General features: G+C 41.8%; 1 protein-coding gene across 1 annotated transcript; it reads right to left on the bottom strand.

The window, feature by feature from the left end:
- Nucleotides 1–13030: 13030 nt before the first annotated feature.
- On the bottom strand, nucleotides 13031–14054 carry LOC142366074 (uncharacterized). Its single transcript, XM_075447867.1, has one exon. The coding sequence runs from the start codon at nucleotides 13913–13915 to the stop codon at nucleotides 13031–13033; it is 885 nt and encodes a 294-aa protein (XP_075303982.1). The 5' UTR covers nucleotides 13916–14054.
- Between the last annotated feature and the right edge of the window lie 8690 nt (nucleotides 14055–22744).

Below are 22744 nucleotides of genomic sequence, written 5' to 3'. Positions count from 1 at the left end.
GCTCGAGACCAGTGCCTCAGACCTCTGTCCTCAGAGGTCTGGAATAAAATAGCATTAGCAAGCAGTCTGAGGAGGTAGACTCAGTAGATCAGGGGGAAAGGGGGCAAAGGACTTGCAGTGTAAAATCTATTTCCTCCACATTTTAATGACTTGAGTTGGGGAAGTCCCCAACAACAGCATTCTGCAGCGACATGCCATCACATCATGTTTGCACATCATGCAACCATCATTTGTTTTTCAACAGGACAATGACCCCCAAACACACCTCCAGGCTATGTAAGTGCTATATGACCAAGAAAAAGTGATGGATTTCTGCATTAGATGACCTGGCCTCCACAATGACCTGACCTAAACCCAAATGATGAAAGATGGTTTTAGGGGAGTTGGACCGCCGAGTGAAAGCAAAGCAGCCAACAAGTGCTCAACACCTCTGGAAACTCGTTCATAACTGTTGAAAAACCATTCCAGCTGACTACCTCATGAAGCTGTCTGAGAGAATGCCAGGAGTATGCAAAACTGTTGTCAAAGCAAAAGGTTGCTACTTTAAAATATCTAAAACATATCCTGGTTTGTTTCACACTTTTTCATTTACTACATAATTCCATTTGTGTTCCTTCATCGTTTGGATGTCTTCAGTAATAATCTACAGTGCAGAAAAAAAGAAAAACCATTGAATGAGATGGTGTGTTCAAACTTTTGACTGGTACTATATTTAACTTGAAGTTAATATATATAAGTTAGAACTTCTCGAATTGTATTCTCACTGATAAAACACACTCTCAACATTTTACATTTAAGAATTTACAATGAATATGTACGATGTAATATGCACGTCTGCTTATACAGACATCTTATTTTTACAGCTACCTTACCCTATATTGTTGTTTGCTGTAGGTTCACTTTGCATTTAGCCTCTTCCTTTTGGTTTTAGTTTTTGCACATTGTAATATCTCATTTCTTGCTGTTCATCCGGTGTTGTATATATATAATTTTAAGATCTTGTTCGAATCATAGATTTTCAGTTGATGGTTTCTTATGGTCCAATATTTACAACCTTAGAAAGAGGATGTACTTTGTTTCTGTACTTTTTTTGTGTAGCATCCTTTATATAGAAATCAGAAATTCAATTTCATCATCATTTCATGTTTGTTGGTTTAGATTTTTGTTTATTGTTTTATTTGACCTTATTTATTACCTTATCATTTGCGAGGAGAGTTTTCTTCCTATATCCTTCATTCATCTTCGTTCATCTTTATCTTTTACCTCATTCATACAAACAAACAAGCAGACTTGAACTTACACACTTAGTGAGGGGGCTGAACAAGCTGGTTAGGGAGATATTTACTCAGGGATAGAAAGAGGGGAGGGAGGGCTTTTTGCCAAGAGGCCAAAGGTCAGGGGCCCTTAAACTAACACTTGGCCCTCTATGCTCTAAGCGATTAACTCTCAGGGTCAGAAAAGGCTCAGTTTGCCAGCAACTCCAGGTAATGGTGGTGATATGGCTGAAAGACAGAGGCTTGGACATACACAATCACACTTATTGAGGGGCCCCAGACCCTTTACTTACTTTCTCACCAGAAAAGAAAGAAAGAGAGTCATTTGTGCAAGTCGACTCTGTTCATTATTTTTTACTCCAGCAAGTCATGATCTTTTCAGTTGAATAATCTGCGTGTGTTTCAAACTCCTTATAGAGAAACTGTGATTTTCCGTTGCTTCGGTTACATGCTGACATTCCGACATCCCACCGGTCCGACATGGGCCTCAAATTGTCAGAATGGCAACACTTAATTTTCTATCAAACGTCCCATTATTCCAACACTTTTTTTCCTCCTATGGTCGAAATGACGGTACGTTGTTTTCTCTAATGTTTTATTTTTTTCAAACATCCCGCCTTTCCGACAATTCCGCAAGGCTTTATATAGCCTATTAATGTCTTAAGGACCTAACTGGTCCCACCTGGGAGTAGATTAATCTTACTCCCAAAGAATATAGAAGGGTATTTATTTAGCCTTTATAAACAGCATGCATTTTGTGGCTTGTCAAAAGGTTCTTAATAGCTTTGTCACATCAGGCAATCAGATATGCAAGAGCGGAGCAGCTGCGCACATCCAAACAAATCAACATAACGTAAATTCTGGACCATAGAGCGCACCTGAATATAAGCCGCACCTTCTAATTTTAAAAAGAAAATTAAAACATTTTGTACTTGTATAGGCCGCACCGGATTATAAAACGCGGGTGTCCACATTGTAATATGAGATATTTATACAGAAATATGTTACACGTGAGGATTTTTAAACTTTTAATAAAATGCGTATGGTAACACACACAAATTCATACTGCAAATGCTTTTTTTTCCCCGGACAGTACCTGTCACACCGATGGTTTTAAGTTGGGAAAACGCTTACTCACTGTAACCTATTGGTCAATAAATTTGCATGTCAGTGTTCAGAGATTTGAACCAGTTTCTGGACTTACCAGCTGGTGACTTGACGGCCAAAATGGCTTTGTCTCTAATAGTATAAACATACGATCTTTGGGATATAAACTAATCAAAGTATGTCGTAATGTATAATCCATGTCCCATTACCATGTTTCAGTCACAATCAGAAAGTCTTAACAATGTCATTTAGCACAAATGTTTTGTTCCTAACAAAGAGATATTTCACCTTTGCCATCCTCTGAGAAGTGTCCAGCCTTACTTTTTCTTTGGCTTTATACCAGAATCAGGAGCATCCCATGTAGAAAATATTCCATGCATTTATCACTTCAGTACAAGAATTCCTTGTTAGAGTTTTTCAAAACGTTCTGCAGCAATTAATGCTTCCATTAGGTATGATTTTGTCTATAGCTGGGTTTTTAAGTGAAGGTTTAATTACAGCAGTCTTAAAAACCTGTGGTACATACCCTGTTCACTCAATAGAGCAGAAACAGTTTTGCCTCAAATCAGGTTCTACAGAAACTTCTTGAACTTCTGTACTTGATGATACATTACTGATGATAATAATAATAATAATAATAATAATAATAATAATAATAGTAGGAAGAAATTTATGAATTTTTCTCTGACAGAATAAATGGTAAATAAGCTCAATAAATCTTCACTACTGACAGTTAAAGGAGTATATCATTTAACAGAGCTATGACTTTTAGCATGTCTATAGTGCAGAAAATAAACCTGGAGTTTTTATTCCTTTCTCTTCCAACCATTTGAGAAAGCCAATCGTGCCTAATATGGAATACAAGGCAATATTTAGGCCTGAAAATGTTATTTTCAACATTTACATGAATAATTTATCAGCTGATTTGTAATGTCTGTTTTAGAGTTGCCTACTTTGTTTGTTTGAGTTTGTATAGCTGTACTGACATTTTCTCCTTTTATATTAGTTAGCTATTGCACTTTGTTTGATTCTTGGTTGGTTATTTTTCGATGTTAGTTTTGTTGATTTGGCCTTTGCCCTCCTTGAAGTCGCTCTTGACTCCTTTTAAACTTTTGAATCTTTTGTAAATTACTACACCAACATTCACATTTATGCAATACGTCTCTGTTGCGTGAGACGTGTAATGTTGTGCCTTGGTCATGTCAGGACAAGGCATAGCATGAATTCCTTTGTCTTTAGTTTTTCCTTAGTTTGGTTTATGATAAGCTTGGTAAGTAGTCTGGTTGGCGGAAGTACAGAGAAGCATTCTGTAATTTTTTTTTTTTTATCACATTAAAGTGCCTTGAAGTGCCCATGAACCGAATTGAAAAGTTTGAGTAAAAAAGCCAGTGGACACAGGTGCCAGGGATATGTGAATATTTAGTGGATATGCACTACAGATGTTTCCAAATACAGAAGTAAACATGACAACGTAACATTATATGTTTCTCTGAACTGGAAGAAGAAAACTTTGAGCCTGAATTTTTGTTAAAAATTTAGAGACATTTTTTAATTATCATCCGTTTTACACAAAGAAACGCCATGGGTTCAGTTTTGTTGCTGTTACTGTGTTTTTTCTAATATTCTTCCTGGTTGAATTCAAGAAAACAAATAAAAACCACTGACACCACCCAGTTTGTCAATAATGTAACAGCAGTCCTGCAGATTCCTCATACCCACTGTGCCACCAAGCTGCCATTTACCCGCCATGCAGGCAAGAATAGAACTGCTATGGTCTTGAGAGCTGAAGGTCAAAAAACACAGAACTAAATCTGCATATAGCCAGCTGATATGATAATGATAGTGTTTTTCTCCACCAACAAGCCACAGCTTTCCATGCAAATCAGAAGTATAACCTTCTTTTTCCTCACACTGTCTGCACTTGTGTCCTCACCCGCACAAACACGCACACAAAGATATACCCACTCCTCTCACCTGAAGTCAATTTGAGCAAATCTAGTGAACAGGCTTCAGAACTTATCAGAGTTTATAGGCCGAGACTATGACAAAAGCGTCACAGCAGTCTTTCTCTTCTGCTAATATCTGCTGTTAACTCTGATCCATTTAAAATTAAACTCACACCTCTACTGCAATAGTGCTGCCCTCCAAAACCACCACCACCTTGCTCCAGCCAACACAGAGAAAAATGGAGAGCAATATGAATACTTTGAAAATAACAAAACTGAAAAAGCAAAAAATCTACTCTGAAATGATGCTGGAAAGTAGCAAAACATATTCACCATGACAAAAAGGGCTTCTGGATGATGGGATATTCAATCTTCCCAGGTGTTAGTGCCTTCACACAAGAGGGGAAATTGGTGCCAGACAGAAAGGTGTATCCAACGGTAGAAGTGCATTTTAAATGTGTGTCATGGTGTCAAAAACGAAAGAAGCGTGACTTCTACATAGTCATGACGGTGATGATTACAATAGCTATTTGGTCCTAATGTGACATTGTTTTTGCTCTCACATAAACAGTTTGTGTTACTGCTTTTACTGTTTCAAAAAATAAAAGGTGAGCTTTACTTTGAAAGGGTGACAGTGGAGGAACTACAGTGAAAAAAGTGACTCGTTATCTGTTGGATTTACCTCGCCAACACCTATTTAGCACTTCACACAATTAGCATTGTCACCTCACAGCGAGCCGCTTCCTGGTTTGAATTTTGGCTGAGGCCTTTCTCTGTGGGGTTTGCATGTTCCACCTGTGCCAGTGTGGGGTCTCTTGAAGTATTTTCCCATCATCCAAAAAATCTTGCATGTTAAATTGATTGGTGATTTAAACTGACCCTAGGAGTGAGAATGTCTGATTGTTTTATTTTGTTGATCATATATATATATATATATAGGTTTTGTGTCATTGTATAAAAGTAACTGTAGAGTTAATGCACAGACACACACATGAATTTCAAGTATTTGATGTCTTTCAGTCTGGCAAATCTCCAAGCTGTTTCCAAAGCTCTCAAACAATGTGCTCTGTGAATTCCAACATCGAGTTGTATTTATCTACCTTGATCATCTTTTTAGCAGTCTAATTTTGAACATGAAACCCACATTTATTTAGTTATCCATTGCAATATAATATCATACATTTGTGGTGTGGACAGATCACAAACACTCAACTTGTATTAAAACTCCTAAGAGATTCAATGCTCGTATATCGCCCACCAGGACAACTCGGTGACTTTCTAGATGAACTAGACACCTTGCTCTCTTCTATCCCTGAGCATGACTGTCCCATAATGGTCCTTGGTGATATGAATATTCACTTTGACAGTCCTAACTCTTCAGATTTTGTGACATTAATGCACTCGTTGTTGAGGCGGCTGACCGGAACTGTGGCCGTAAGGTGGTCGGTGCCTGTCATGGCGGGAACCCCCGAACCCGCTGGTGGACACCAGTGGTGAGGAAAGCCGTCAACTGAAGAAGGAGTCCTATCGGGCCTTTTTGGCCAGTGGGACTCTGGAAGCAGCTGATTGGTACCAGCATGCCAAGTGGAACGCAGCCTCGGCGGTTGCAGGCTTGTTAGGACTTCGGTGAGGTCATGGTCATGGTGCACCGTCAACACCGTGTTGACGGGGCTCTGCTGACTTCAACGGGGGACGTTGTGAGTCGGTGGGGGGAATACTTCGAGGGCCTCTTCAATCCTATTGACACGCCTTCCGATGAGGAAGCAGAGTCGGTGAGCTCGGATGTGGGGCCCCCCATTTCTGGGGCTGAGGTTCCCGAGGTGGTCACACAGCTTCTCGTTGGCAAGGCCCCGGGGGTTGATGAGGTCCGTCCCGAGTCCCTCAAGGCTCTGGATGCTGTAGGGCTGTCTTGGTTGACACGCCTCAGCAGCATCGCGTGGACATCGGGGACAGTGCCTTTGGACTGGCAGATCTTTAAAAAGGGGGACCGGAGGCTGTGTTCCAACTACAGGAGGATCACACTCCTCAGCCTCTCTGGTAAGGTCTGGAGAGGAGGATTCGTCGAATCTCGGATTCATGAAGAGCAGTGTAGCTTTCGTCCTGGCCGTGGAACAGTGGACCAGCTCTACACCCTCAGTAGGATCCTGGAGGGTGCATGGGAGTTTGCCCAACCGGTCTACATGTGTTTTGTGGACTTGGAGAAGGCGTTCGACCGTGGCCCTCAGTGAGTCCTGTGTGGGGGTACTATGGGAGTATGGAGTATGGAGCCCCTTGATAGGGGCTGTTCGGTCTCTGTATGGCCAGTGTCAGAGTTTGGTCCATATTGCCGGCAGTAAGTCTGACATGTTTCCTGTGAGAGTTGGACTCCGTCAGGGCTGCCATTTGTCACCGATTCTGTTCATAATTTTTATGGACAGAATTTCTAGACGCAGCCAGGGCATTGAAGGGGTCCGTTTTGGCGACCTCAAAATCGGGTCTCTGCTTTTTGTGGATGATGTGGTTCTGTTAGCGTCGTCAGGCTGTGACCTTCAGCTCTCACTGGAGCGGTTCGCAGCCGAGTGTGAAGCGGCTGGGATGAGAATCAGCACCTCCAAATCTGAGACCATGGTCATCAGCCGGAAAAGGGTGGAATGCCCTCTCCGGGTCGGGAATGAGATCCTTCCCCAAGTGGAGGAGTTCAAGTATCTCGGGGTCTTGTTCACGAGTAAGGGACGAATGGAACAAGAGATTGACAGGCGGTTTGGTGCGGCGTCTGCAGTGATGCGGGCTCTACACTGGCCCGTCGTGGTAAAGAAGGAGCTGAGCCAGAAGGTGAAGCTCTCGATTTACCAGTCAATCTACGTTCCTACCCTCACCTATGGTCACGAGCTGTGGGTAGTGACCGAAAGAACAAGATCGCGAATACAAGCGGCCGAAATGGGCTTCCTTCGCAGGGTGTCTGGGCTCTCCCTTAGAGATAGGGTGAGAAGCTCGGTCATCCCGGAGGGGCTCAGAGTAGAACCGCTGCTCCTCCGCATCGAGAGTCAGATGAGGTGGCTCGGGCATCTGGTTAGGATGCCTCCTGGACGCCTCCCTGGTGAGGTGTTCCGGGCACGTCCCACTGGGAGAAGACCCCAGGGAAGACCCAGGACACGTTGGAGAGACTATGTCTCTCGGCTGGCCTGGGAACACCTTGGGGTCCCCCCAGAAGAGCTGTAGGAAGTGGCTGGGGACAGGGACGTCTGGGTTTCTCTGCTCAAGCTTCTACCCCGCGACCCAATCCCCGGAGAAGCAGTAGATGATCGATGGATGGATGGACTTGTTTGAGCCATAACTGGTTTGCAGTCCTCCAACTCATTAAGCTGGCACACAGCCAGATCTCATTTTCACAAGAAACAGTACTACTGATACCCAGAAACTTCAAAACTCTACTTAATCCTCCACCTCCACCACCTGCTACCAATCTGACAGCAGACACCTTTGCCTAATTCTTTACTGACAAAGTGGCAGCTATAAGCAAACAGTTTACCCAACTGCCCACACCCGAACCTTGTGCCACAAAATCAGCATGCAGAAGTCATACTGCATCATTTTCTTCATTCACCCCTCTCACTGAGAGCTGTGTGTCTAAGCTTCTCACATGTAGCCATCCTACTACATGCCCGCTGGACCTTGTTCCTACTAATAATTCCAGTCCTTTGCTCCTACTGTAACTGCAGTGGTCACACATGTGATTAAAGCTTCACTGACATCGGGCACATTTTCTACCACATTCAAGCAAGCTCGGGTTACAACGCTGCTCAAGAAACCTTCCCTCCCTCCAACTCATGTGGAGAACTATCAGCTGGTCTCTCTCCTCCCGTTTCTGTCTAAAACCATTGAAAGGGCGGTCTTTAAGCAGGTCACCTCTCGCAAAACAACCTCCTTGGTCCAAACTAATCTGGGTTTAAAAGCGGACACTCCACTGAAATGGCTCTGTTGGCTGTGACAGAAGCCGTAAAAGAAGCCAGAGCAACAGCTAAGTCCTCAGTACTCATCCTGCTTGACTTAGCGGGACACTATGTTTGACACTGTCAAGCATTGTATCCTTTTGTCCATACTCTCCAGCATGGGCATCACAGGGAGAGCACACTCCTGGTTTGAATCATCCCTCACTGGTCGGTCATTCAAAGTATCCTGGCTTGGTCACACTTCTGCAGCGCACCACCTTGCCACAGGGATCCCCCAAGGTTCAGTACTGGGACATCTTCTCTTTGTCATATACACCACCTCACTGGGCATCACAGATCATCCAATCACATGGCTTCTTATACCAATGTTATGCTGACGATACCCAGCTCCATCTGTCATTCCCACCTGACGACCACGCGGTCTCAGCACGAATCTCAGACTCTCTCTGACATATTGAAATGGATGAGAGCCCATCACCTCCAACTAAATCTCTCTAAAACGGAACTGCTTGTCTTTCCAGCCAAACCAACCATACACCAAAGCATCTGTATCCAAACTGAATCCATCAAAGGTAGCTAGAAACTTCGGTGTCATGATTGATGACCAACTAACCTTTAAAGATCATGTTGCCTCCGTTGCTCGATCATGCCGTTTCAGATCGCTAAACATAAGAAAGATCAGGCCATACCTAACCCAACACGCCACCCAGCTCCTGGTGCAAGCTATGGTCATCCCCTGCCTTGACTACAGCAACGCTTTCAATTCATTTTTATTTATATAGCGCCAAATACAACAAATGTCATCTCAAGGCACTTAGATAGTAAGTCCAATTCAAGCCAATTGGAATTCAATTAATTAATAATAATCATAATTCATAAAATAATCCAATTCGTTCATATAGAGCCAATTCAAAAACAATTTCCTAGCTAAGAAAACCAACAGATTGCACTGAAAACTTTTTGTTTTTCGGTCCAATCTCCTGGCCTGAGCGGCGTGCCTGAGGCGACTGTGGAGAGAAACGACTCCCTTTTAACAGGAAGAAACCTCTGGCAGAACCAGACTCAGGAAGGGTGGCCATCCGCCTCGACCAGCTGGGGTTTGAGAAGACAGAAAAAGGGGGGGGGGGGGGGGGGGGGGAAGGGGGGGGGGGATGGGGAGGGGGGCAGGGGGCCACCGCGACGGCGGCACTGTAACACCATTCAAAGGATATCTGTTGGAACAGGGAAACACGAGTTAATGACCACAATAATATCACATATACATAAAGAGAGTAAAGTGAGGAAAGGTGTGACAGATGAGGCCCCCCAGCAGTCTAGGCCTATAGCAGCTTAACTATGGGATGTTTCAGGATCACATGAGCCATCCCTATTCAAGGTAAACACAAGAAACTTGTGCTAACGAAAAAATAAATAATAAAATAAAGGACCAGACTCAGTGAGTAATTCCCTATACTCCCTATATAGATCTGCTCCTCACACCACAACAACCATCTTTTTACAGCCACAAGCTACCTCAGCCTCTCACCAACTGCACACCAGTCACAGGGGGGTGGGGATGCAAACCCTGGTTCGGGTAGGGGGAGAAATAAAAGAGGTAAGAGAAGCGGGAATGGGATTCAAACCCTGGTTCGGGTAGGGGGTAATGAAAGTATAGAGGGTGCCAGAGGTGGAGGCAGAACAAGACACACTAGCAGACACACTATCAGATTCAACAGACCTAACTATAAGCTTTATAAAAAAGGAAAGTTTTAAGCCTGGTCTTAAAAGTGGAAAGGGTGTCTGCTTCCCGGACATTTACTGGCAGCTTATTCCACAATTGAGGGGCCTGATAACTGAAGGCTCTGCCTCCCATTCTACTTTTAGAAACTCTGGGAACCTCAAGTAAACCTGCAGTTTGGGAACGAAGTGCTCTGTTAGGAAAATATCTTACAATGAGATCTTTAAGATATGATGGAGCTCGGTCATTAAGAGTTTTATATGTAAGGAGAAGAATCTTAAATTCTATTCTGAATTTAACAGGGAGCCAATGAAGAGAAGCTAAAACTGGAGAAATATGATCTCTCCTGTTAGTTCTCATCAGAACTCTGGCTGCAGCATTTTGGATCAGCTGGAGGCTTTTCAGAGAATATGTGGGACAGCCCAATAATAAAGAATTACAGTAGTCCAATCTTGAAGTAACAAATGCATGAATTAGTTTTTCTGCATCACTCTGAGACAAGATGTTCCTGATTTTAACAATATTACGAAGGTGAAAGAAGGCAGTCCTAGAAACCTGTTTTATATGCGAGTCAAATGATAAGTTCTGGTCAAAAATAACTCCAAGGTTCCTCACTGTAGAACTAGAAGCCAAGGAAATACCATCTAGAGTAACTATATAGCTAGACAATTTCTCCCTGAAACGCTCAGGTCCAAAGATAACGACTTCAGTTTTGTCTGAATTTAGCAGCAGACAGTTCTGAGTCATCCAGGTCTTTATGTCTTTAAGACATGCTTGTAGTCTGACCAACCTATTGGTTTCATCTGGTTTTATAGATAAGTACAGCTGAGTATCATCAGCATAGCAATGGAAATTTATGCCATGCTGTCTAATAATGTTACCTAATGGAAGCATGTATAAAGTAAAAAGAATCGGTCCAAGCACAGAACCCTGGGGAACTCCATGACTTACTCTGGTGTGTGAGGAAGATTCTTCATTTACAAGAACAAACTGAAATCTATCAGATAAATATGATTTAAACCAGCCTAATGCAGTTCCTTTAATCCCAATAACATGTTCAAGTCTGTGTAATAAGATACTGTGATCGACTGTATCAAATGCAGCACTGAGATCCAACAGGACAAGCACAGACACAAGTCCGCTATCAGAGGCTAAGAGGAGATCATTGGTAACTTTCAGCAGTGCTGTTTCTGTGCTATGATGCACTCTGAATCCTGACTGAAACTCTTCAAACAGATTATTTCTGTGTAAGTGATCACAAAGCTGAGCTGCAACTATTTTTTCAAGAACTTTAGACATAAAAGGGAGATTGGATATAGGTCTATAATGAGCCAACACTTCTGAATCAAGAGTAGGTTTTTTAAGTAAAGGTTTAATTACAGAAACCTTAAAAGTCTGAGGTACATATCCTGTCAACAAAGACAGATTGATCAAATCCAATATGGAAGTGTCAATTAATGGGAAAACCTCCTTGAACAGTCTGGTTGGGATTGGGTCTAAAACACAAGTTGATGGTTTAGAAGAGACTATTGCTGTTGTTAGTTCAGAGAGATCAACTGGGAAGAAGCCGTCTAAATACAAATCAGGTTCTAAAGATACTTCTAAAGCTGCTGTACTTGATGATACATCACTAATAATAGTGGGAAGGACTCCATCAATCTTCTCTCTGATAGAAACAATTTTATTAATAAAGAAGCTCATGAAATCATCACTGCTGAGAGTTAAAGGAATAACTGGCTCAGCAGAGCTCGGACTCTTAGTCAGACTGGCTACAGTGCTGAAAAGAAACCTGGGATTATTCTTATTCTCATCTATCAATGATGAATAATAAGCAGTTCTAGCTTTACGAAGGGCTTTCTTATACATTGTTAAACTATCTTTCCAGACTAACTGAGACTCTTCTAAATTAGAGGAACGCCACTGTCTCTCCAGCTTTCTTGCAGTCTGCTTTAAAGCACGCAGCTGTGAATCATACCAAGGAGCCAACCTCTTCTGACTGATTACCTTCCTTTTCAGAGGGGCAACATTGTCCAGTGCTGTACGCATTGAAACTATAGTGCTGTCAACAAGAGAGTCAAGTGCTGCTGGAGTAAAGTTTATGTAGTCGTCCTCTGTCATATCTGCACATGGCAGTGAAGAAAAGGATGATGGAATTAATTCTTTAAATCTGGTTACAGCATCCTCTGATAGACACCTTCTATATGTAAATTTCTTCTCAGAAACTGTATAGTCAAGTAATGTAAACTCAAAGGTTATCAGAAAATGGTCAGATAAGACAGGGTTATGAGGGAACACTGTTAACTGTTCACTCTCAATGCCATAAGTCAGAACAAGATCAAGGGTGTGATTAAGGCAGTGAGTCGGTCCGTGAACACTCTGAGAAAATCCAATAGAGTCTAATATAGAATTAAAGTTCATATTCAGGCTGTCATTTTCAACATCTACATGAATATTAAAGTCACCCACTACAATGACTTTATCTGTACTCAGCACTAACTGGGATAAAAACTCTGAGAATTCAGACAGAAACTCAGAATAAGGGCCAGGTGGACGATACACAACAACAAACACAAGAGGTTTCTGGGATTTCCACTTTGCGTGGGAAAAACTGAGAATCAGAGATTCAAAAGAGCTCAAACTAATCTTGGGTCTGGGACTGATGAGTAACCCTGATCTGAAAATAGCTGCCACTCCTCCTCCTCTGCCTGTGGTTCGAGGAACGTGAACATTTAAACAGTCAGAGGGAGTTGCTTCATTAATGCTAACATGATCCTCCTGCTGCAGCCAGGTTTCTGTAAGACAAAATATATCAATATGATGATCACAAATCAACTCATTCACTAACAGAGACTTCGAAAGGAGAGATCTGATATTCAGCAAACCACATTTAATAGTTTGATGTTTTTGTTCAGTTAAAGTTTTTGTTTTAATAATTTCTTTTTGCACAAGAGGATTTGCTCCTTTTGTGTTAATCGATTGGGTGGGTAGCAGCAGGTGGGAAGCTGCAGAGAAGTGTGTAAGACTACAACTCTGCATCCTGGTCTGAGCCCTGGGTTGTCATGTTTTAGGGTGGCAAATAAATTCTTCCATATTTCTAGAAATGAGAGCAGCTCCTTCCAAAGTGGGATGGATGCCATCTCTCCTCATCAGACCAGGTTTTCTCCAGAAAGATTGCCAATTATCTATGTAGCCCACGTTGTTTGCTGGACACCATCTAGACAACCAGCGATTGTAAGACGACATGCGGCTAAACATGTCATCACTGGTCAGATTTGGCAGGGGTCCAGAGAAAACTACGGAGTCCGACATTGTTTTGGCAAAATCACACACCGATGCAACATTAATTTTAGTGACCTCCGATTGGCGTAACCGGGTGTCATTAACGCCGACGTGAATAACTATTTTACCATATTTACGTTTATCCTTAGCCAGCAGTTTTAAATAGGATTCTATGTCGCCCGCTCTGGCCCCTGGAATGCATTTGACTATGGCCGCTGGTGTCTCTAATGCCACGTTTCTGACTATAGAGCTGCCAATTACCAGGGTTTTGTCCTCAGCGGGTGTGTCGCTGAGTGGGGAAAATCTGTTAGAAGCGTGGACAGGTCGATGGTGAACAACGGGCTTGACTTTAGAGCTATGCCTCTTCCTGACAGTCACCCAGCCACGATGTAATCCCGGCTGCTCGGGTTCTGCCTGGGGGCGGCTAATGGAGCTAGCTACGCTAGGTGGCTCCACACTGGCAAAAGGGGCCTGGCTCGCTATCGGTTGATTTTCAACAGTGCAGAGCCGAGCTTCCAATTCAGATAACCTCGCCTCCAAAACTACAAAAAGACTACATTTGTTACATGTACCATTATCGCTAAAGGAGGCAGAGGAGTAACTAAACATCTGACACACGGAGCAGGTGAAAGCAGGAGAAGGAGGAAGAGAACCGGTAGCCATGCTAAGCTAGAGAGCCAGACACACCGCTAAAAAGTGAGAATAAAGATTAAAGATCTGTAGGAGTGTGTTAGAACAGAACGGTAAGCTATAGAGTTTAACTATGCAAAATTGTGTAAGTTATAGATCGAAATAAAGTGATTATCAGTACTCCAAGCGGAGCAAGAAATTCCACAGTGCACAAGCAAGGTAACAGGAAGTGATGCAACACGTCTTACCGCAAAGCGTCCAATGACTTGTGCAACCTGCCAAAAGTTACCATACATACTTTACAATAACAAAACATAACATTTCCTAACTGGTCTCCCAGCCTATACTGTGAAACTGCTGCAGATGGTCCAGAATGCAACGGCGCGTCTGGTCTTCGATCAGACGAAAAGAGCACACGTCACCCCTCTGTTCAATTCAATTCAATTAATTTTTATTTATATAGCGCCAAATACAACAAATGTCATCTCAAGGCACTTAAATAATAAAGTCCAATTCAAGCCAATTGGAATTCAATTAATTGTAATTATAATTATTTATAAAATAATCCAATTCAAAAACAATTTCCTAGCTAAGGAAACCAACAGATTGCACCGAAACTTGTCTTCAGTCCAATCTCCCGTCCTGAGCGTGCCTGAGGCGACTGTGGAAAGGAACGGCTCCCTTTGAACAGGAAGAAACCTCTGGCATAACCAGAACCAGGAAGGGTGGCCATCCGCCTCGACCAGCTGGGGTTTGAGAAGACAGAAAGGGGGGGGGGGCACTGTAACACCATTCAAAGGATACCTGTTGGAACAGGGAAACACGAGTTAATGACCACAATAATGTCACATATACATAAAGAGAGCAAAGTGAGGAAAGGTGTGACAGATGAGGCCCCCCCAGCAGTCTGGGCCTATAGCAGCTTAACTATGGGATGTTTCAGGATCACCTGAGCCATCCCTAACTATAAGCTTTATCAAAAAGGAAAGTTTTAAGCCTGGTCTTAAAAGTGGAAAGGGTGTCTGCTTCCCGGACATTTACTGGCAGCTTATTCCACAAGAGAGGGGCCTGATAACTGAAGGCTCTGCCTCCCATTCTACTTTTAGAAACTCTGGGAACCTCAAGTAAACCTGCAGTTTGGGAACGAAGTGCTCTGTTAGGAAAATATCTTATAATGAGATCTTTAAGATCTGATGGAGCTCGGTCAATAAGAGCTTTATATGTGAGGAGAAGAATCCTAAATTCTATTCTGAATTTAACAGGGAGTCAATGAAGAGAAGCTAAAACTGGAGAAATATGATCTCTCCTGTTAGTTCTCATCATAACTCTGGCTGCAGCATTTTGGATCAGCTGGAGGCTTTTCAGAGAATATGTGGGACAGCCCAATAATAAAGAATTACAGTAGTCCAATCCTGAAGTAACAAATGCATGGAGCAGTTTTTCTGCATCACTCTGAGACACGATGTCCCTGATTTTAACAATATTACGAAGATGAAAGAAAGCAGTCCTAGAAACCTGTTTTATATGCGAGTCAAATGATAAATTCTGGTAAAAAATAACTCCATGGTTCCTCACTGGTCATTGAGCTCCATTGGCTACCCTTAGCCGCCTGCATCAAATTCAAGTCACTGATCTTAGCCTACAAAGTCCTTAATGGAACAGCTCCCATCTACTTGAATGCTCTTGCAAAGGCTTAAGTCACAACTCGATGCCCTCCTCGCATGCGTCCCGGTGAACTTACCTGCCTTCTGTCCCCGACCACGTGTTCTGCCTCTGGCATCCTCGGCGGCACCTCTGCACCATCGGCTGGCTCTGGAAACGTTGCCACGTCCAACTGGGTGAAATCCCTGGGGCAGACCCAGAAGATGCTGAAGGGGTTTTATTTCCGAATTGGTCTGAGAATTCCTCGATATCCCCCAGGAGGAGCTGGAGAGAGGCACTGGGGAGATGGATGTCTGGGTTTCCCTCCTGGACCCGTTTCCTCCAAGGTCCGATCTGGACAATAGGGGCTCAACAGGTGTGAGAACAACATAGGCTAACGTAGTATCCTTATATGAAAAAGAGAACTGTCTCCCATAAGAGGAGAAAACAAAACAGTGAGCCCAACTTGTTTTTAAGACACGATTACAATTGATTTAAGCATCAGGACATTCATGTCAGAAAAAGCTGACTCACAGAGGTATGTAGACCCAAACAAAGCAGAGCATTTTCAGAGCTGCTTGGGAAATATTTTCATAATTATCTGGCTCTACCAAGCTCCAGAAATGCTGTGAATTCTGATGAGACTTTAACTGCACATTGTTTTGAAGGTTTATAACCTCCATTTCCATTTCTACAGGATCAACACAGAAAAGTTCAGCCATCTGTCCTGAAATCTCACTTATGTCCACATTCATGAAAGGGTTGGCCATAAATGTCACACAGGGTTCAAGTTTCTCAAAGTAACTGAATCTGTCAGTAAACTCCTGTCCAAGCCTTGATAAGAGGTCACAATACTTGAACACATTTAAAACGCTGGCTGCACCTGTGTGACTGTCCAGCATCTTTGAGATAGAGGGGAAGTGGTGTTAATGTCCGATTCCAGCTGTTTTACCGCATCTGCAGACAGCGCAGACACTCTCCTTGCCATGGTATTGGCACCAAGCTGTACATCGGCAATAGCAGACAAAATGTCCTCCTTATTTTTATGGTCCCTGAATAACGTTTCAGCCACCGCGGTCATGGCCTCCTTCACGATCCCGCCATCGGTGAACGGCTTTTTGCGCTTTGTTAAAATGTGCCCCACTTTAAACGAAGCCTCTGTTGCTGAATTGGCTTTCTTTGTCGGTTTGGTGAACAGAGACTGTTGCCGTTGAAGCGTTGTCTTCAGCTCCGTTATCTTGTCTTTTGGTAGACTGCTTCCCGCAGGAAAGTCCGGCGAAAAGTTGCCGTGAACTTTGGTGAAATGGCGCTCCACGTCACACCTTTTACCGACCGACACGCTGGCACCGCAGATCAGACACACACACCTGTTGTTAACGTTTGTAAAACAAAATTCTGTCTCCCACTCTGGGTGAAAATGGTACGTTTTAATCCGCTTGTTGGTTTGTACACTTGTTGTCGGCATCGTAAACTTCTTCTCATATCACCACTGACTCATCAAGATTGACAGCAGCGCAAATTTTTGTTTGACAGCTAATTGGCAAATAAGTATTGGGAGTGTTGGAAGGGGCGGGACACTGTGAATTTTGATTGGACATAAATTTAAGTAGATTTGCCGAGGGACCAATTAAGTTTTCAAATTAATGTATGATTCATTGGCCCTTTGGCGAGCTACTTGGAAAGGGGCGGCGAGCTACTGGTAGCTCGCGAGCGACGCGTTGGAGACCCACACATTAGAGGCTATCCTAACTATAATGAGAATAAGGCAATAATATAGAACTAAACATATCAAAGTAGGCTGGTCAACAATTAGACCGTAAGCAAGACTAGATATAAGCTAATATATTTTCTTTTGTTATTTACTCTTTAGGGCAGTAATCTTCGTACATGTAGATCGACTATCCTTCATACTTTAGTTCGTCTCGCTTATTACGGGCAGCACGAATTACCATGTCCTTGGTTTGGAACTTGTGAAAACTTATAATCACTGCTCTAGGTTTCTCTCCCTCTGCTGGCCTTTGAGTGTGTGATGGGCTCTATCAAGCTCCGGAGGCAAAGGCAGCACCTCCCTCCCCAGTAAATCCACCAGAAAGTGTGAGATAAACGGCATTGTCCATGTACCCTCGATTGCCTCAGGCAATCCTATCCAGTTTGGTTAGCAGGTCTGCTCTTGGCTCTGCCAGCTTATTAGCTAACGCAGCACCATTGATAGCGAAGTCAGCTGTAGTAGTTTTTTCTGGCTTTTTGGACGGCCTACTTGGTCTGGACGACATACTGTGAGGCAAGTTGTACAGGCAATGTTGATGTTCAATGTCTAATTGTCACTTGGTTGAGATCATAAGGAATATGTTATAGACAAAATAGAAGCTGTGTGGCCGGAGCCTACCAAAAACGTGACAAGTCCATTCTGCTCACTGTAAGTCATGTTGTGTTTTTTTAACAAAACATCCTAAAATTAACGTAAGGTGCAGCTTCCTACCACTTCTATTCAGTCAGTCACAGAATAGATTTTAAAAGCCTGCTGATGGTTTACAAATCCCATAATGGTTTAGGCCCAAAATACATCTGTGATATGTTCAGAGAATATAAACCCAGCAGAGCTCTTAGATCCAAGGACTCAGGTCAGCTGGTCCAGTCCAGACTAAACATGGAGAAGCAGCATTTAGCTGTTATGCTGCAAACAAGTGGAACAAACTGTCAGTGGAGATTAAACTTTCAAATGTAGATATTTTTAAATCCAGGTTAAAAACATTTCTTTTCTCATGTGTCTGTGCATGAAATCTGCACGGTATCTTTTAACTTATCTAGACTGTTGGTTGTTTTTAATCATTCCAATTCATTTTAATTATTGTATTTGTTTCTCTTTATGTTCTTTTATGTATTTTTAATGCTTCTTCCACTCCCTGCTGCAATGCTTTTATTTTATGTAAAGCACTTTGAATTGTTTTGTACATGAAATGTGCTATACAAATAAATTTGACTTGACTTGTGTCGTTGTAGCAACAGATGTGAAGAACAGCTATAACGGCAGCACAAATAAAACTACACTAAGCACTGAGACACCCGCTAAGGTAATATGGCACATTTTAATTTTTGTATTTTTAGTATATTTGGTATTTTATTCTTATTAAAATTATTCTGGGTGTGCAGTGTCTCCCTGGATTCTGTCACTGTGGGCCCGGACCTGGCAGGTGGTGGCCCTCTGCACTCATAACTGAGCACAATTAATGTAAAACCTGTACCATATATTTTTGCATATCATGCACACACACACATTCATTCATCCAGTCAAATGCTTGCTATACAGTTGCTGTGTCGTCCTGTGGTTTCAAACTATCCGTATCAACAGTTTATGCTATATGTACTTGCTGCTAGTGTTGTTGCTGCTGCTTGTGCTTTTTTGTTGTTGTTTTGTTTTTGTTTTTTCTCGGTTTGTCAACTTGCAGGTGCTCCTGATGGTTCTCCATCTGGTTTCCCCACAGAGACCGTAGGATGTTTTCTGTTTGGTTTCTACAGATGTAGCAGCTAGTTGTCTGGTTTTGTCTTGTTTTTCATCATCTTCTCCGATCATTTCTTTCTATCTCTGTCTCGTTCCTTTTTCACTTTCTTTGTTCTTCCTCTTTCCCTGTCCCCCTGTCAGGTTTGGCACAATAGCATTCAATTAAACTCAATTCAATTCAATTCAATTCAATTCAATTCAGTTTTATTTATATAGCGCTAAATCACAACAAATATCATATCAAGGCACTTCAATTATACAGTCCAATTTAAGCCAATTTTATTGCAATTCATAATCCAATCAAATACAATTAATTAAATTTGAAATTCGTCCAATTCCAAAACAATTTCCTAGCTAAGGAAACCAACAGATCAAACCGAAACGTGTCTTCGGTCCAATCTCCCGTCCTGAGCATGCATGAGGCGACTGGGGTGAGAAACGACTCTCTTTTAACAGGAAGAAACCTCTGGCAGAACCAGAACCAGGAAGGGTGGCGATCCGCCTCCACCAGCTGGGGTTTGAGAGGACAGAAAAGAGGGCACAACAAACACCGTAACACCATTCAAAGGATACCTGTCGAGACAGGGAAACACAAGTTAATGACAACAATAATGCCACATGTACATCATGTCATATGAGAAATTAAACGGGGTAGAAAGAGAGCAAAGTGAGGAAAGGTGTAACAAAGTTTTAAGCCTAATCTTAAAGTATTGTTGCAAAAATTAAAGTGAATAAATAATCAGTTCTTGGGAATCAAGGAAGCTTTACATTCATAAAGTTTCACTTGGGAAAGGAAATGTGTTTGGCATAAAACGGTATACAGATTACAATTGTCCTGCCATAATGCTAAACAGGGCAAGGGAAAAAAATAATTAGATAAATCAATGAAAAAAAAAATCTATTGAAATATTTGTTATTTATTTATTTTTTAAAGTAACTTCTGTAGCCTACAAGAGTAAGTGATTTTTGACTTTGTGTTAATTGTTTTATTTGTCAGCAGCTTTACCAAAGGAGACTATGGTAGATCTGTGAGAAGCCTTTGTCAAATAGTACGGTACAACAAGTGGTTACATTCACTGTGCAAAACACAAGACTTATGTTAACCTTTTCCAGAGGCAGCATTGACTCCTCTGGGCTCGGAGGCATCTGGGATGGACTATGAAATTGTGAAAACGTGTATTGTTTTCAGCCTAATAATTATTCAAGATCTGTTTTGGAAAAAAGTGTGTCCTGTACCCAGGCGGAACATGATATAAGTCTGGTCCAGAAATGGCGCATGGGCCAGGACAACGGTGCTGCCAGGCCACCAGACAAAACAAAAAGACAAGACAGACTGGGACTACTTAACTGCGACACAAGACGTCCGACTGCACGAGACTGCCCAATGAAATCTCTTGACAACTATTCATCATCTGATTGTCAGCTTAGATGATCAATGGGGGTCTGAGACATCTGGAATGGACCATCAAATTATGATGTTTTATGAGGTAGAATAAAGTTGAAAAGGGCAATTCAGACTGTTGTCAGCAATGGTATGGAGTTCTATCAGTGCACTTGGCAAAGCTTATTTCCACTTGTGTGATTAATATAGAAAAACTAATTGAGGCTGCCTACAATTGCAATGTGGATGTGTTTGTAAGAATGTCTGTAAATGTCAATAAGAATCACTGTCCTTTTTTTCTCACTTTCCATACCACCCCGATTTTCTCTGATTTGGGTTTGTTTATAACTATTGATATACATACATATTATATATATATAAAAAGTGAGTGTTTTAAAAGATGTTTAAAATGATCAAAATTAATAACACACTTATTTACTAAACAGGACCTGACAAAAGTTTCATTGCATCTCTTTTCATCTGTCAGTTTTATATTCTCTATGTACAAAAGTTTGAATTTTTTTACGCTGCTAGAGTGTACGAGACGCAGTGTAAAGTTGCATATAGACCAAGGCGTTGTGTTTTTACAGTGCGTCTGAGCTGGAATTCAGAATGAATTACTGCTACTATAGAGTATGGAAGGGGTTCCCAAACTTTTCCATGCCAAGGCCCCCCAAACAGTATTAGCTTCTGGCCGGGGACCCCCTTTGTAAACCACAGACAATGCTACAAAATATGTAAAGAAACATCAACTTTTAGAACGTATTTTCTTTCTTTTCTTCACGGACAGTAGCTTGCCGTGTGAATGCAGCCTGACTAAATGCTCTTCTTTACGTCTGAAGAAGTCGACCGTTTTTTCGGGACTCTGATGGATGTTTTTGTATCAAGTGACGCTGAAGTTTCGAAGGTTTTGAACACTCATTTGAGAGGGTCTCCAGACAGAGGACGCATTTCGGGCAATCGTGGCCATTTTTCTGTATGGCTGTAAAGCCAAACTTAATGTATGCTGCTTCGTACTTTCTGATTTTAGTCGGCCAGTTCTTTCCGTCTCTTCCAAGTAAAAAACTCTGTCCATTTTGGCTAGCTACCTACACGCTAGCTTGAGGAGCAGAGCAGCTTCAGAACAGGCGCAAACCGCCAGGTCTACGATGTTTTAGACTGGCAGCCAATCAGAAAGACAAGCATGGCAAATAACATTTCGATATGATATATTATTATAAATTGTATTTTACAATACTGATTAAAAAAATGTGACAATTTTTTATAATGATGTTTAAAAAATTTTTAATTCTATTTTTGCATTTTTTTTCTTATCTTCACTCCAATTTTCTGAGGGCCCCCTAGCAACCCCTGGCGGCCCCCACTTTGAAAACCACTGGAGTATGGCACTATAGCATTTAGCTAAAACCTTTCCCATTAGAGATACATTTCAGATGTTAACCACTGTTAGAAGGCTTTTTGTTTTGCATTAAATGAGCTATGCATAGATAGACTTTTCAGAAATTATGCAAGAGCCAAATCAATAAAGAGGATTTGTTCAAATTTGTTGTTTGTAAAATCAATAGAATGTGAGAGATGGATAAAGACAAATGAGACGGAGATACGAAAGTAGGTAGATGGAAAGAGAAGAGCGACATCTTCGCTTTTATGTTGCAGATCAATTTGTCTCAGTAGTAAATGGAGATTATTAAACAGCAGGAGAGTGAGCCAGGGAAATGCCAATCAACATATGTCTGTCTCCCCTTCATCACCGCTGTCTGTGGTTACCATGGTAACCCTCTCTAGGTTAACAGCATTTGGTGGATATCTTAAGCACATTCACACATAAATAAAAATACAACATACACTTACAACACTAAAGTATACAATGGTTTTTTAAAGAAACTAAATAAACGTTTTTGTAACATATTTTCACACAGAAAAAGACCAAAAGACTTTTTAGCAGTAAGGAAAACATTAGTTGGTAGATAATATCAGCTAATCAATTAAGTGATGATATTGACCTTTTATTTTACAGGGGGAATTTTATTGATAAAAGTGTTTTTATCAATCAAGCCATAGTATATATTATATTATATATATTAATATTTAACGGCTACAGTGTGTGTTATACACGGGATACATGTTCGGACAAAGAAATGAACACCCAGATAGCATGCGGATGTGGGCCACTTGAGGCAACGATCTGGCACTGTAGGCATTCTTCTGGCCCGGACAAAACAGATGTGAGCCTAAAGTGGCCCATGTAGTAAATGCTACATTTGGGCCAAATATTACAAAACGGATACGGCCCATCTTTGGCTGATATATGGCAAGTTAGCAACGACTAATCCGGGTGTGA

Source organism: Odontesthes bonariensis, chromosome 17 (assembly GCF_027942865.1).
Source record: "Odontesthes bonariensis isolate fOdoBon6 chromosome 17, fOdoBon6.hap1, whole genome shotgun sequence".
Lineage (NCBI taxonomy): Eukaryota > Metazoa > Chordata > Actinopteri > Atheriniformes > Atherinopsidae > Odontesthes > Odontesthes bonariensis.
The sequence above is the reverse complement of the archived record's forward strand: the minus strand, read 5'-3'. Positions and strand labels throughout refer to the sequence as shown.